The sequence below is a fragment of the Sordaria macrospora genome, chromosome 1 (assembly GCF_033870435.1).
Source record: "Sordaria macrospora chromosome 1, complete sequence".
Classification (NCBI taxonomy): domain Eukaryota; kingdom Fungi; phylum Ascomycota; class Sordariomycetes; order Sordariales; family Sordariaceae; genus Sordaria; species Sordaria macrospora.
In genome coordinates this window covers 1,590,282-1,605,209 of record NC_089371.1, presented here as the reverse complement: position 1 = coordinate 1,605,209, position 14,928 = coordinate 1,590,282, and the positions used below count along the sequence as shown (strand labels likewise).

The window sequence follows — 14,928 nt, the reverse complement described above, 5'->3', positions numbered from 1 at the left end:
GATCCCGAAATGTCAAGACCGTGACAGCCCGAAAGCCACACTCTCAACCCCAATATTTTGTAGCGTTGCAGAATCCTTCAGCAATAGTGAAACCGTCCGATGGGAGTCGCTTGGGAGTTCCTTCCGTCGTCGCTTGCAGTTTATCAGCACCAACTTCACTCTGTTCAGATCCAAACCCCACAAGTGATGCACGTGGCGGAAGGCACGTCCATCCTGACAGTCCCACCGGGAGGTAGATGATCGGGCAAGTTCCGGCGCTGCAGCTGTGCAGACGGTGCAGTGGACGGTGCAGGCGGGCAGGCGGGCAGGCGGGCAGGCACGAAGCGCACAGCGGTGTTAAAGCAGTAAATGAAAGTCAGCCAATCATAAGGCGCAATTGGCTCGTGGAGAAAACATGTGAGGTCAGCGGCAGAGAGGTTCACCAGGAACTCCCCCGTCGACCATCATTTTCACTGGGTACCACCTCTCCCGCGGCTCTCCCTGGCAGACCTGGATCATCCGGATGGGTTACGATTCCACAACGTCGGGTCGGCATCTCCAACAACAAATTTTCTCGCCAAATTGTGCGGACTGCTGTGGGACATGAGAAATTTCACCAAACGAATCATGTGCCCATCGTCGGTGCTTCCAGGTGATCGACTCTGTATGATGCAATTTTCGTAACGGCGAGTATTTGATGCGACGCTTCACCTCGCTATCGCAAGCCGAGATGTGCGCTGGAAGATCCGACGAACCGGACTGGTCTCGACGCTGTCCAGCGTTTTTGCAACCTCATCTCGGGGGGCAACGGACGACAGACCACGCCTTGTTGCCCAACGTCCGTCAGCGTCCAAACGCCGAGCAGTCAGGCGAGCACGAGTTTGAGCGAGCGACAGCCACAAGGACGAAGGGCAATGGAGTTCTTCATAAGCTCGGCCCCTGGAGAACTGAAGTGTTTGTGCACACCCTGCAACCTTTGTGCGCACACTCATACCCTACCGCCATGGGTAAAACGCGGTAGTCATCACCAACAGCCGCGCTGCCTCGTCTGGTATTCAAACATTCTACACCTGTGTCCCTTACGAACACCTTCTGTCAGGCCACGCGAAGTGAGACACCGCTTTGAACTTCGCTATAACAACCATCAGCCCGCTGTGTTCGGATAAAGTCCCTTTGACGTACTCTGATCGCCGTTTGCTATACGCTTCCGCCCATGTCATGGAAGGCAGTTGGAAGCAATGCTGCCACCGGGTTAACACATGTAAGTGAAATCCGGGGTCCTTGGGTGACCAATGCGTACGGGCTCCTCTCCACATGACTTCTGATGGAACCAAACCGCTATTATTCGTTGTGTTTGCACTCATATCACATTTTCTTTATATGACAGAAAACGCCACGGAACTCAAACACTGTGTGGTGATAGTAAAGTCCGATGTTTGCCTCCAATGGCTTTGACTCCTTCGGTCCTCTGTGGCCGTACACTTGGTAGAGCTTGGAGCGCATCAATGTTCGGATGGGCCGCGGCTTCAGAGGGCAATCAGGGATTTTCCATCTGGTAGCGACCCCTAGATCTACAGGCGGCCAATCCTTGTTCAGGCGCCCAAATCTACTGTGTGCTTGCTGAGGGGACAGATAGTCTGGGCTAGGAGCGCCACGGATACGCGGATATTGATGAATAAAAGGGGGAGCCAAGCCAGCAACGACCAGCGTGAATCCTAATCTCTGGTTAAACAACATCGGCAACGGCTTCATTTTCGTGCGCAGCAAGCAGTGGAGCGTCTGGTTGCACTGCGTTTTTGCTTGCCACGGCTGCTCTTTCAAGACGCACAACGTCTTGAGAATCCCGACCTTCGAGACACGCAGCGGGATCTCGCATCCGGGAGTTTCTCCAACGACTAAGGGCCATCACGAGCCACGAGAAATCATGACGGAAGGACTCAGTCTTTGGTCATTAGGCCTTGCTGTCATTGTCGTCGGCGCCCTTTGGATCTATGGAGTCAACAGGACCATGATGACGGTCCCACCTGAGGCCCAGAAACTGTCGCCCGATTCCAACCGCTGGTCTAAGGAGCTTATGCGGGAAACATATGAACGGGTCAAGAAGAACCCCATCGATATCAAGAAGCATCTCCCACCCAAGTTGGACAGACGGTACATCGTTGTGGGCGGTTCTGGTTAGTTTCTGTTTTCAAAAACACATGCCAGCCCCAATCCATCTGCCGGAGAAATATGAAAAGGGGGAACCGTAACTAACACGCCACGATAGGTCTTGTGGGAGGTGACATTGTCGCACACTTGCTCGCTCGTGGACAGTCCCCGGAGGGCATCCGGATCGTTGACTTTGCTCCCCTTCGTCGTCCCGATATTCTCGGTGTGGCCAGCAATGTCGACGTCATCAAGACCGACATCACCTCGCCTAACTCCGTGAAGGCTGCCTTCTCCAAGCCATGGCCTGCGTCTGTTGCCGGTCTTCCCCTCACCGTCTACCACACTGCCGCCGTGATCCGTCCCGGTGAACGGAGCCTCCAGACCTATGACCGTGTCGCTCGCGTGAATGTCGGCGGTACCGCCAACGTCCTGGCTGGTGCCAAGGAAGCCGGAGCTGACATCTTCATCGCCACATCATCTTCCTCCGTTGCCGTCAAGCCTATGAAGTTCTGGAAATGGCCTCTTCCTAGCCTGGCAAGCAATTATGTCCAAGTGTTCAACGAGGATGATTTTGATCAGCCTCTGAAGGCCCATGATGAGTTCTTTGGCAACTGTAAGTCTCACCCCAAGCGCCGATCATTAGAGTATTGATGGACAAGTCTTGCTAACAACGGCACAAAGACGCTCGCGCCAAGGCCGAAGCTGAACGTCTAGTCTGCGCCGCCAACCAAGAAGGTTTCCGCACCGGCGTCGTCCGTCCCGGCAACGGCATCTTCGGAGACGTCGAGAACGACGTAACATTTGGACCTACTCTCAAGGCCGGCGACATCGTCTCCTGGACGCCGCACGTCAGCCAGAACTGGATCTCCTCCCGCAACGTATCCATCGCCCACCTCCAGTTCGAAGCCGCACTCAACCCCTCCGTCCGGGCCGTCCCTCCGCCCTGCGCCGGCCGTCCCCTCCTCGTCACCGACCCCTGCCCGCCCATCACCTTCCGCGACTTCTACTCCACCGTCAGCACGCTCTCCGTCACCCCCGTCACCGAGACCTACCCGCCGCCCGTGCTCATGCTCATCCTCGCCTACGCCATCGAAGGCTGGGCTAATCTGATCATCAACTTCCCCATTCTCACCAAGCTGTTCGGATGGAAGGAGCCCACCGGCGACTTGGCCATGTTGCAGCCGGCTGTTTTCACCGTTTCTGCGTACACGATTTGCGATGACTCCAGGGCCAGGAAGAGCGTCGAGGAGGGTGGAATTGGGTATACCGGTGTGACGGATACCTTGACTGGGTTTTGCGAGCAGATGGCTGTGTGGAATGCAAGGGTTGAGAGGGGAGAGGCGGGTCCACTGAAGGGCAAGGGGGCTGCTGCGCCGGTTGTTGCTTGAACGACCTTTTTTTTTCGGTTGCAAGTTCACAGAAACGGAGAAAGAGAATGAATAGATCGATGAGGGGAAGGGAAGAAGGAAAATTTGGCTAGAGAGGCTGTATATAACTGAAGGAACAGAAGACAACTGCTTGGAAATATTGAAGAAAGGCTACACTACCAATTTCTGGAAACAATCCGATGCAATTGGATTTCCCAGCAGTGAATAGTGATAATGGAAACTTCCGATTTCATCAACATGGGCAACACCAATCGCTGCCTGGTCCCGGTACCTATATCTTTCTCTCTGTCTTCTACCACCCTTCTCTCCCTCTCATTTTCGTTCGTTATGGGAAAGGCTGTGTGTGTAGTAGACTGAGCACCCGAACGCCAGACAAGAGGAACATGCATGGTATGTGCCGGGTCGGCGATGCTTATCTCGCAAACCTGGTGAAACGCAAGTGACGAACCTTTCAATGAAAGTCTAGGTAGGTACCTACATACCTATGCATAAACACACGTTGTGCACTTCGTGAGTGCGATGCATCTCAGTCCCAATTCCTAGACTTAGACATAACAAACCGAAGCGGCTTTTCGCCATGAACCCTTATTGCGTCCCCATCTTCCGTCACATAAACAATTTACTATCTGTCACTCCACCAAATCGTTTAATAGCACTTCAAACACGCAAGATTGGTCTTTACTTTCCCCACTCATCTTCTATTCTGCTTGCATCTAGTGAATAGTTTTGCATGCTTGCTTACCACTCTACCTAATTGTGTACTTATCTGGTTGGATGTGGTGTGGTGGATGCTTATATTGCGTACATAAATACACCGTATCAACTAAAGTTCAACAATCTTCCCAAATGGCTGGATGGCCGAGCGGTCTAAGGCGCTAGACTCAAGAACTACAAATTCTTCTTCACCACAAGGTGAGGTGTATTCTAGTATCGAAAGATGCGTGGGTTCGAATCCCACTCCAGTCACTACTTTTTTTCGCTTCTTTTTGCTTCCTTTTTGCAGTTTTGTTTGTTTGTACTCGCAGCTTCGGCACGCTTCAACTTTTTTCATTGTTGACTGGTTTGGTTATTGCAACCATTCATTGTTTTCGCTGGAGAAGAAACCTTGATGGCAGGCAAGGTTGAGAGGAAGGTCACTTCACAAATTCCCCAAATCCACGAGATAGCACCAAACAACTTGAAGGAAAGATGCTATCGAAATTTTGCATTGCCCTTGTCTTCCGGCATCTCAATATTGTGATATTTATACTCGAGAGATATGCAGAATGTTACTTTCAGTACCTAGATGGGATGCCATGGAGAGCAAGATGGAAGTTGGTCAAGGACAGGTTGATGCGCGAAGAAGCAATGTCAAAGGTTCATTGTACTAGACTTTTCCTGAAATCGAGGGAGAATCAAATGACATTCAGGGCTCAGACAAAGAGTAACTCAGCGCGTAGAATAAACAAAATAGCTCAGACCGGAAAACATACCCCTCAAAACGTTGGCTTTCCTTGTCCTGCGGATTCACCGGGCCATGATGGAATGATGGAATGGAATGCAATGATGCGCAAATTGGTATCATAGGAAAAGAAAAGTGCTGATGAAGCGCGTAGCTAACCTCCCAAAGACAGACAGACAGCCAAACCCAAACAGAAACAGAAACAGAAACAGAAACACCAATTCAAAACTCCATCGATGCCATGCAAAATGAGAAAAAGAAACCCGGCCCCGAATAATAATAAAGTGATCTCATCCTAGCAGCTCGACCTCAACAAGAAGTCGGTGCTCTCTCGGCAGGCGGTAGCGTTCTGCCAGCAGAATCTCTCGTAGCCACCGCCGCCGCCTTTCCCTTCCCCTTCCCACTGTCTGTTTCCTCCTCATCGTCCCGGTACTGCCCCTCACGTCCTATACCATTACCATTACCAATACTATATGTCGTTGTTCCTCGTTCGCTGTCCCTCTCCCTCCTCAGGTCCACAAGCGTAGGTGACTCTCCAGCGCTCCTCAGCATCCTCGACCGCTCGTCTGCCAATAGCTCCTCTTCGTCTTCCTCCCTCGCAACTCGCTTCCTTTCCTCTCTCGCCGCCCTCCTCTCCTCTCTCTTGTCCCGCCCCCCTTGTCCCTGCTGTCCACCATTTCCACGCCCACTACCGCCATGGTCGACGTCATCAACCAGCTCGCCGTCTGCCGTATCATACTCGGGAACCTCAATCCAGTCCTTGGGCACCACGCATGGCAAAGCCACGCCAATGCTGGCGGCACGGTTCAGCCATGCCGGCCCGGGCAGCCCCGTCAGCTTCTGGCACAGGTGCGACGTGAAGTGGTTGCAGTTCTTCGTTAACAGATTGTAGGCGGTTCCGAGAAACTCTTCGGATACTTCGCGGATGATGGCGTCGATCTCGGCCGGTGTCGCGAGCGTGAAGCCGTGCAACAGCTCACATCGGAAGGTGCCGCCGGGTGGCTCGGTGCGGGGCGCCGTCCAGTAGACGCCCGTCTTGCCTCGGTGTGCATGACCGCCGTAGGCGTATTCGCGGCCGTTGATGACGACACCGGAGTGGAGGAGGGAGGTTCCAAGGAACCAGAGGGTCGAGGAGATGTGGCCGGGCTAGAGAAGCGAAGAGAGAGAGCTGGTTAGTATGTACTCCCATTGTACCAATGGGGGGAATAGTTCAGGGCGGAGAAGATGGGAACCTACCGGCAGAAGATCGTAGACATTGATGAGGATCTCGGTCTTTTGGATTGACAGGGTCGATCGGTGAGACCTTGTTGGCTTGTGCGACTTCTTGGTTGACATGGTGACGACGGTTTCGCAGCAGCTCTTCCCCGCTCAAATGGACAAATGGAGGAGGACCTGGGACAGGAGTGTTGAAACTCCCGAACGGGCGGAAGCAAAGTAGATGAACTCGGCTGTTATATAAATAAAGATCGATCACTGCTTCATACGGCGCATGCGGACTCGGATGTTGGCGATTCAAGACAAGGTCTCGGACCCTTGGGGATGGAACAAAGAGCTGCTATTCAGCTCCCAACCGCTCGATAAGCGCTTATTGCGAAGGTCGATGATGGAGGGTGGAGGCGAAACGACGGGAGACGCACGAAGCAGTTGGGAACACGGACGCTTCCAGCAGCAGGCGATAACGAAGGATGGAAAATGGACACGTAGATAATGTTGGATGTATTGTATGAAGAGGCATGTAAAGCTGTGGGATGTAAATGCGTAAATGACAGGCTAAATGACGATCCGAAATGCTTCCAATTTGCTCGATCTGGGGGTGGTTTGTACGACGACGGGACGAGATGGCAGCAGTCAATGAATGACATTGGAGGTGCAGCCGGGAGGGGTGGGACCCTTTGGACCTGATCTCGCACCTTTGCGGCTGGCAGCTGCGTGCGTCGGTGTTCTTGCCGGGGTCGTCGTCGCAAAGCGTCATCACAGCAGGGAAGCCGCCTGCGAGCAACACCCCGCTCAGGGCGAGGGCCTGAATCGGTCGGTGAATCGATCTTCCAGGACAAATGGGAAGGACACCCCACTCTTCAAGCTGGAAACACAGACTGACACGATCCATGTTTTTGGCTTCGGGCCGGAGTTGTTTTCAAACAAGGGCCGATAAAAATTTGCGTTGGGCACTTTTTCCCTCTGTGATCTTTTGGGATCAGCAATTCTCGCAAAGGAACAAAACCCCCAAAACAAAATACCACTTGTCCTTGCAAATTGAACAACGTTGGTTCTTGTCCTCTTTTTCTTTCTTTCTTTTCTTTCATCAAACAACCTTGGACCATCAAGCGATCGACCATACTATTCCTAGGAAAGCCTGCTTTGAGACATTGACTTGTTCCTTCTTAGCGGCTGGTGCTTTCGCCTTCCTCTTTCTCTTTTTTCACACTTTTTTCACTTACCGAAACGTTGTGTATTTTTTGGGCGGGGGTAGTAAGCCTTTCAGCCCACTGGCAACCGTCAAAACGTCTCCTCACCTAGGGCTCCGATCCCTATTTTCCGCTTCTCAACCCTCCAACTCTCTACCCCTCCTCCGAACCAAAGTCGCAGCAGCTGTTGCTAGCTCCAGCTCTCGCAGCTTCCGCTCTGCCTCTTTCCCCCTCTCGTCGCGTCCACTTCAACCAAACAGAAAAGGGCTTGACTGCACCTTCGTCTACATCTCCACCCGTTCTTATAGCAAGCGGAACAAGATGCCTCCCAAGAAGCAGGTCGTCGAGGAGAAGATCCTCCTTGGCCGTCCCGGCAACAACCTGAAGAGCGGCATTGTGGGTTGCGCCTAGGTTAGGCTCCATCTCCCCAACCCCGCTGACACTGTTCTCGATGCCGATTCTAGGTTGGACTGGCCAACGTCGGCAAGTCCACGCTCTTCCAGGCCATCACCAAGTGCAACCTTGGTAACCCTGCCGTAAGCGACACCCTCCCTCCCTCAATGGCGACGAAGACGACGGCGGCGATGACAATTAAGATTACGCGAAACTAACACGTCCACCCCGCGCGCGCAGAACTTCCCCTATGCCACCATCGACCCCGAGGAGGCCCGCGTCATCGTCCCTGATGAGCGCTTCGACTGGCTTTGCGAGAAGTACAACCCCAAGTCGCGCGTTCCCGCCAACTTGACTGTCTACGATATCGCCGGTCTCACCCGCGGTGCCTCCACCGGTGCCGGTCTCGGCAACGCTTTCTTGTCCCACATCCGCGCCGTCGATGCCATCTTCCAGGTCGTCCGTGCTTTCGATGATGCCGAGATTATCCACGTCGAGGGTGATGTCAACCCCACCCGTGATCTTGACATCATCAGCGAGGAGCTTCGTCTCAAGGATATCGAGTTCGTCGAGAAGGCCCTTGAGAACCAGAAGAAAAAGACCCGCCAGGGCGGTCAGTCTCTTCAGATGAAGCAGTGGAAGGAGGAAGAGGCCACTATCGAGAAGATCTTGGCCCACCTCAAGGACGGCAAGGAGGTCCGCAAGGGCACCTGGGGTCCCAAGGAGGTAAGCAAACGATTCCCCCATCTGCACAATTCCCCAATCCTTTGAATGATGAGAACAGGCCGCAGCGCCTCATTATAAACCCAGCTCTTCGATTCCTCTTTGAGGATACATGAGACGAAAACTTTATACCTGACAATCCCTTCCACCAATCACCATGCATCATGTTTCGCTATTCGCTATCGAAAACATCTGCTAACTCTGTGATTTCAGATCGAGGTCATCAACCCTCTCTTCCTTCTGACTGCCAAGCCCGTCGTCTACCTCGTCAACCTCTCCGAGCGCGACTACATCCGCAAGAAGAACAAGCATCTTCCCGCGATTGCCGCCTGGATCAACGAGCACGCCAAGGGTGATCCCATCATCCCCCTCTCTGTCTCCTTCGAGGAGCGCCTCACCCGCTTCGAGACCGAGGCCGAGGCTGCCGAGGAGTGCAAGAAGGTTGGCGCTGAGTCCGCTCTGCCCAAGATCATCATCCAGATGCGCAAGGCCCTTAACCTCGGCTCTTTCTTCACCACTGGTCCCGATGAGGTCCGCCAGTGGACCATCCGTAACGGCACCAAGGCTCCCCAGGCCGCCGGTGTCATTCACACTGATTTCGAGAAGACCTTCATCCAGGCTGTCGTCTACAACTACAACGTCCTCCGCGAGCTCGGTGGTGACGAAGCCGAGGTCAAGGCCAAGGGCAAGGTCATGACCAAGGGCAAGGATTACGTTGTTGAGGATGGTGATATCATCCTCTTCAAGGCCGGTGCCGCCAAGAGCTAAATGCTAGACGTAAACTGTCAATACACATGAATGATGATTCCCAAGATACTTTTCCCGTTCATAATGTTTTGGATATGTATTGGCGATGTGTATCCTGTACTACATGTTTCTCCTCCCACTATCGTAGTAGTCTATCAGCGTGTTTTCATGCACTTAGGTGGAGGAATTCCCTAACCTCATTGCGTATTGGACTACCAAGAGCACCCTTTCTTTGCTTGCCACTTGAGTCTTCGACCACGAATCCCTCTCCCACGCTTCTCCCTGGGTCTACTGCTGATTGTTGAACAGCTCATAGTCCCGTCGGACGTCATATGGTGCTCGTCGTTCTACAATCCTCTTCTTCCTGTGCTCTCGCCTCCTAAAGGTTCTTTCCCGGGAAGAACAGAACGCCTGAAGTCACTCCAACCATTATCCAACACTAACTGACTTCCCAGTATGTCGGTGACTAAAAACAACCAAACTACCAACAAACACAAGAGTTACCTCAGCTCCTCGTGTTTTGTGCGCCTACCTGCGCAACACCCGCTCGACATTACGCCTTTGGAATTTGGTTATTTGCAGTACACAACAACCTACCTTACCAACCATCCATCCTCCTCAGGTGCACCAGACACATGGGCCTGTACTTATCTCCCTCCCATGCATGCATGGAAGCCACCTGTGTAAGAAGAAGTGTAACGTGGACCAGCCCCCAAGCAAGGTTCTTGCGAAGAAGCAGAGGGAATGAAAAGGGCGCAGAAGGTGGTGCTCTTGCGTTTGAATTATCCGGTCAAGTTACCTAGGTAGCTAGCACAGAAGGAAAACAGGAGATAGAGAGGAGGGTCGATGAATGAATGAATGAATGAATGAATGAATGAATGAATGGATGAATGAATGGATGAATGGACGGATGAATGGATATGAAGCAAACAAGGTCTGTCTGGGAAAACTGAAAGAGACAGCGGATAGATGGACGGACACTAAAGCATGTAAAAAAGATCCAAAGGTTGATGGGCAGGAGATCGGCAAAAGCTTTTTCTCTCGTTTTACATAGGTAGGTAGGGAGATACCAGCAAAGAACAGAATCTGCACTCGAGCTTGAGGATGGATGAGCTATTCAGATTTGGAAAGGAATCAAGCAACGACATTAACGCAGGATCATCACCTGGCACATGGGCTGAATGCCCCGGCCTTAAAAAGAGACTCGGTCAAATAGAAGACATGGAACGGATGGAAAGTTAGGGTAACCCATCAGGTACCTGAAGCCAAGTAAGCTTTGTTGATTACAACAACAACTTCAGTTCTGAGGCGACTGGCTGATAGAGATATCAGTTGCAGTACTGTCATCATTGACGATGGCGGTGGGGAGAGAGGTATCTTATCCTCACCCTCCTCATCTCCTGTCATTGACGGAGAAAGTTGATATCTTGGTAAGTAAGGTATTGGGATCAGTTCACACAAGAGACGCGGAGATGCTGTGGTGTTCAACCGAGTTGGTATCATATGCACTGCTGTTGTATGATTGTATGGTATCTGATATGTATATGGTATATATGCAAAAGTTTTCCTCCTTGCTGCTGCCCTCCGACATCATGATGAACCAGTCTTCTAGATGCCCCTATCCTTTCTTTAATGACAACAAAGGAAAAATTGGTATGCTAGTAAAGGTATGTAAAAAATGCAAATGCTAGAGCCACCCATTTTAAAAATCCATGCTGCCTGCCGTGTCTAAACTCCATGAAAAAAAGCCAAATGCAAAATCCTCAACAACCAGGTTGAAGAATGATGTTGAGGAGGGGGGAGTGCCAGACTTTCTCCTCCATTACCGGACTGGACGGAAGGGAGAAAAGGGAGTAGTACCACTCTTGACAGATAAATAAAGAAACCTGTTCTTCACTTCGTCAAGATGATGCGATGCCAGATCGACGGATACTGTCCCCTTATACCAGACTCCTTTTTGCCATTTCCATCTTCGCGTGATGTGCCACAAGTTCAACCAGGAACTTAGCAAGCACCATACCTCACACCTCTCTTTCCCAACTCCTTCCTGCCCACCGCATCCTCGGGCCAAATCCACCCACGACTCCTCTTCGCCTCTCTCTTCTCCGCCAACTGCGGCTGCGGCATCCACTCATCCCTACCCAACGCCTTGCGTCTCGTCCCCTCAGCGGGCGCACCGATCTCGCTCTTCCAATGTACCTGTCCCGGAACAGGTTCATCACCAGCCAGCATGCACAGCCCCCACAGCGCGAGGCAAGCCGTCATAGGCACCTCGTTCACATCAGTGGGAGTGTGAACCGCCGCATTATCGCTCGTAGCAGCAAGCTGCACGCTTCCGACCTCGAGGTAGCCGAAATGGGGCGTGGTGTCCGTCCCGTTGCGGACAAACACCAGCTCGATTTCTGTCAAGATGAACCCATACCGACACCCGTGCTCGCGCATGACGTGGTGCAGGTGCGCGAGCCCGCGCAGGTACTCGACCCGCTTGATGTTGCCCTCGACGCGCATGCCCGTGTTGAAGCGGTCGAAGGACTTGACGAGCCCGACGACGCGCGCCGTCGGCTTGCCGCCGAAGATGGCGGCCACGCTGTTGGTGGCGGACTCGCCGGCTACGTTGGCGATGAACATGTTTTCTGTCGCTGCGGAGGAGGCGGCGGCGGCGGCGGGGTTGACGGCGGCCATGGGGCTCTTGGAGGGCACGGAGAGCTGGAGGGGGCGCTGCGAGCAGAGGGCCAGGGCGGCGTTGAGCTTGGGGAGGTAGTGCGCTGAGTAGATGGAGTGGAGAGCGAACTCGGTCTCGGGGTGGCGATGACTTGAGGCGGCCGAAGGGAGGAGAGCTTGGCTGATGGGCACCGAGAGGCAGGCGGAGGCGCCGGGGATGGAGAGGATGGAGGCCGCGGTGAAGGAGGTCCAGGGGCGGATTTGTCGGACGTCCCACCAGAAGTGCTTGGTGTGGGGATCCCGGAGCGGGAAGGAGATGGTGCGGACGAGCGAGGGGGCCGGGTTCGACGAGGTGAGGTAGGATAGGAGGGTCGTCGAGGGCGTCATGTCAGGGGTGATGGGAGCGGCGGGGGCGAGAGGCGAAGGTGCGCGCGGCGCATAGGACTGGTACATGAACGACTCTGGCTGAGGGAACTGGGCCTGGGGCTGCGGCGTGGGCGACGGGCTGAGGCTGGTCCGAGACTGGGATGGCACGTAGGTCGGCATCTGGCGGTAGGTGGGATAGCCATATCTCTCGATGGTGACGTTGTCCAGGCTGCAGGAGGAAGCCCGGCGAGAGTGAGGTACTGATGAAGGCTCGGCAACATAGTTGACTGGGGCGAAGACGATGCTGCTGTTGTCCTCGGTGAAGGGGAGAGGAGCCGCGAAGGAGATGGCCTCTGGGTTGGTGTAGCTACGCTGGTGTACAGGTCGGAAGCTGTCGGTGTTGGCCCTGGCCCTTTGGATATTTGGGCCCGGCATTGTTCTCGCACGCTTGGGAGCCGGAGCAGCAACGGCGGATGGATCGATGGCCTGGTCCTGGCTGCGGATCTTGGGGAGGAGAAGAGGTCCATGGGTACGAATGGGTGACCGGCTCCGGACCGGTGTCGTCCTTCGTGTGCTTGTCTGGCTCACGGATTCTGAGGGAGACTCAAAGGAGTAGGCGGATGAGCTATGGGAGACGGAGCGCGCATGGTGAGGGTTGAAGTTGATCTCAAGGAGAGACGGGTCAAACGTAAAGCTTGGCGGAGTGACTGGAAGTTCACACGATGGAAATGTGAACTCGTAAGGGATACCAGCCAGACTATTTCCAAACCGTTAGCATGTGAAGATGATGGCAGCCAGGGGTAAGGTGAACAACTTACGTAGACATGTTGAAAATTGTGTAGTGAAGGAGCGGATTACAAGATTAGTTGGACGGTAAGGATAGAAAGGAGACCCGCTCCGATGATGATTCTAAGTTGTATGAGAGTGGAGGTGAAAAGGAAGGAAAGGGTTGAAGGTTCGGTCTTCCCGAACACTTCTGAGACTCTAGATGCTTGGAGAGAAGATGATGTTTGGATATGGAGCAAGAAGGGGCAATGAGAGAAGGGAAGCAAGGTTATACTTATCCTCATGCTCAGATAGAAAATCCGAGATCATAGGCCATGGATGGCCGGAGAGTATGGACCCATGATGCAGCAGCAGAGGACTGGACCATGGATGCCCATTGCCGGCGCGAGAAACATGGGCATGGGAATACTAGCGTTAAGCGTGGACCGCGGTCGCGAAAACGACATGAGAGACATGTTCGGAGACACAGGCGTGTAAGCTGTACTCGCTCGGAAAGGTACGTATCTCTTGTGAATACTTTTTAGTGTAAGGCGCGAATACCTACCCCTGGTGGAGAGGCCCAAGAGGGATTGCCAGAAAGAGACAGAAAAAAGAAGAGCGATTGCAGCCCTCAGTGCTACCTTGGCTACGTTGCTACCCTTTGCCCTTGTCACGACCCTAGTCTTTGGTGGTTAGCAGCTTGGCAGTCGGTTTAAGGCTGGAGCCCATGGACGGTTCTGATTGCCCAGATATCAAAATAAACCTGAAACGCGGAGATCTATGGCGCCCGTCGAGACCCAGGGTCATGTCACTCGACGTTTTATTTGGATAACTGAGAAATGGGTTCAAATTCGACGGATAGAATAGCCGCCATTGTCGTTGTCGGTTTCTAGAGTCATGATGCTTTGAAGTTGGACGTCAAAGATGTAAACACAGGTCGAAAACACCATTCAGGAGATGGTGATGGGGCAGACTGATAAGATACCAATCATCTTGAATCTCAATTATCTGCATCAACATGTCAGATCGGGGAAGGGAACACAATGGGACAAAGGAAACAAAGAAGACGTACCGGCAGTTACACATTCTCTCGCTCCATTCATTCCATGTGGAAGCTTCCTCAAAACGCTGGATGGCCCAAGCTCCCTTGATGAGACTTGAAGCAAAAAGGGCCCCTTTCCCTTCTGGGCAGCCCTAGTTCTGAGAAGTTGAAGGTAGATGCGCATCTCAGCAACACCATTGGCCTGGAATCCCATGTCGATGCAAGCCGCCATGCAGGCGTCTATGAGTCATATTTAGACACATGGTCCCGCCTACAGCGTAGCACTGTTACCCGTCTAGGGTCGGTTGTACCCATTCCAGCACTCGCCAGTAACAGCGGTACTTGTGTGAAGCTCTCTCGAGATCTGGGGCCCAGGCGCCAGGCGCGGGACGACGTAGGGACCGCACCGAGGCGGGCAGATTGGCAGATGGCAGCTGTAAGAGCGGGCCAGGGACAGAACTTGTTCCGTTGGAGCATTGTCTTTGGGGACAATTTGAAAGTATCGGGATAGGGCGGGGGAACAAATGACAAGTCCAGACGGGGCGGAACACAATGGGGGTCGATCATGCTATGCCACTTCGGCGCGGGGTCATCACGACGGTGCTTCCCGCAGCACATCGCAGCCAGGGCCATCGAGTCGAGCCACGACACGTCTGATGGAGCAAGGCTTCGAACCCATCGCGTCCTTTTCTCGCAACACCACCCGGACACCACCGCACCACCACATCACCACCACCACTAGCAGTTCTCAAAGACCCCTCAACGCGGCAGCTAGACCACCTACCCCGCGGCGACGAGGGCATGCTAGGCCGTTGAGCCGGACTGCTGAACGGACCCATCCGCAGGAGTCGAGAAGCCATACGGAAGGCT

The 14,928-nt window shown here is 53.4% G+C and overlaps 4 protein-coding genes and 1 non-coding gene across 5 annotated transcripts; 3 read left to right on the top strand and 2 right to left on the bottom strand.

The window, feature by feature from the left end:
- Window positions 1-565: 565 nt before the first annotated feature.
- Window positions 566-3,746, top strand: SMAC4_04938 (uncharacterized protein). The gene is made up of 3 exons (XM_003352776.2): window positions 566-2,153; window positions 2,246-2,740; window positions 2,809-3,746. Exons 1-3 carry the CDS (start codon window positions 1,904-1,906, stop codon window positions 3,513-3,515), a joined length of 1,452 nt encoding a protein of 483 aa, XP_003352824.1. The 5' UTR covers window positions 566-1,903; the 3' UTR covers window positions 3,516-3,746.
- Window positions 3,747-4,363: 617 nt separating this feature from the next.
- SMAC4_13021 lies at window positions 4,364-4,481 on the top strand. The gene is made up of 2 exons: window positions 4,364-4,401; window positions 4,438-4,481. It is a non-coding gene; the product is annotated as a tRNA-Leu (tRNA).
- A 252-nt stretch (window positions 4,482-4,733) lies between these two features.
- SMAC4_04939 (uncharacterized protein) lies at window positions 4,734-7,025 on the bottom strand. The gene is made up of 2 exons (XM_003352777.2): window positions 6,193-7,025; window positions 4,734-6,102 (listed from the first exon to the last, which is right to left on the bottom strand). The coding sequence occupies exons 1-2, from the start codon at window positions 6,289-6,291 to the stop codon at window positions 5,266-5,268; spliced, it is 936 nt and encodes a 311-aa protein (XP_003352825.1). The 5' UTR covers window positions 6,292-7,025; the 3' UTR covers window positions 4,734-5,265.
- A 36-nt stretch (window positions 7,026-7,061) lies between these two features.
- Window positions 7,062-9,301, top strand: SMAC4_04940 (uncharacterized protein; the record flags this gene model as incomplete). The annotated part of the gene is made up of 4 exons (XM_066090212.1): window positions 7,062-7,757; window positions 7,826-7,897; window positions 7,995-8,480; window positions 8,691-9,301. The coding sequence occupies 4 exons, from the start codon at window positions 7,062-7,064 to the stop codon at window positions 9,243-9,245; spliced, it is 1,809 nt and encodes a 602-aa protein (XP_065945510.1). The 3' UTR covers window positions 9,246-9,301.
- Window positions 9,302-10,724: 1,423 nt separating this feature from the next.
- SMAC4_04941 (uncharacterized protein) lies at window positions 10,725-13,543 on the bottom strand. The gene is made up of 2 exons (XM_003352779.2): window positions 13,070-13,543; window positions 10,725-13,008 (listed from the first exon to the last, which is right to left on the bottom strand). The coding sequence occupies exons 1-2, from the start codon at window positions 13,075-13,077 to the stop codon at window positions 11,229-11,231; spliced, it is 1,788 nt and encodes a 595-aa protein (XP_003352827.1). The 5' UTR covers window positions 13,078-13,543; the 3' UTR covers window positions 10,725-11,228.
- Window positions 13,544-14,928: the final 1,385 nt, after the last annotated feature.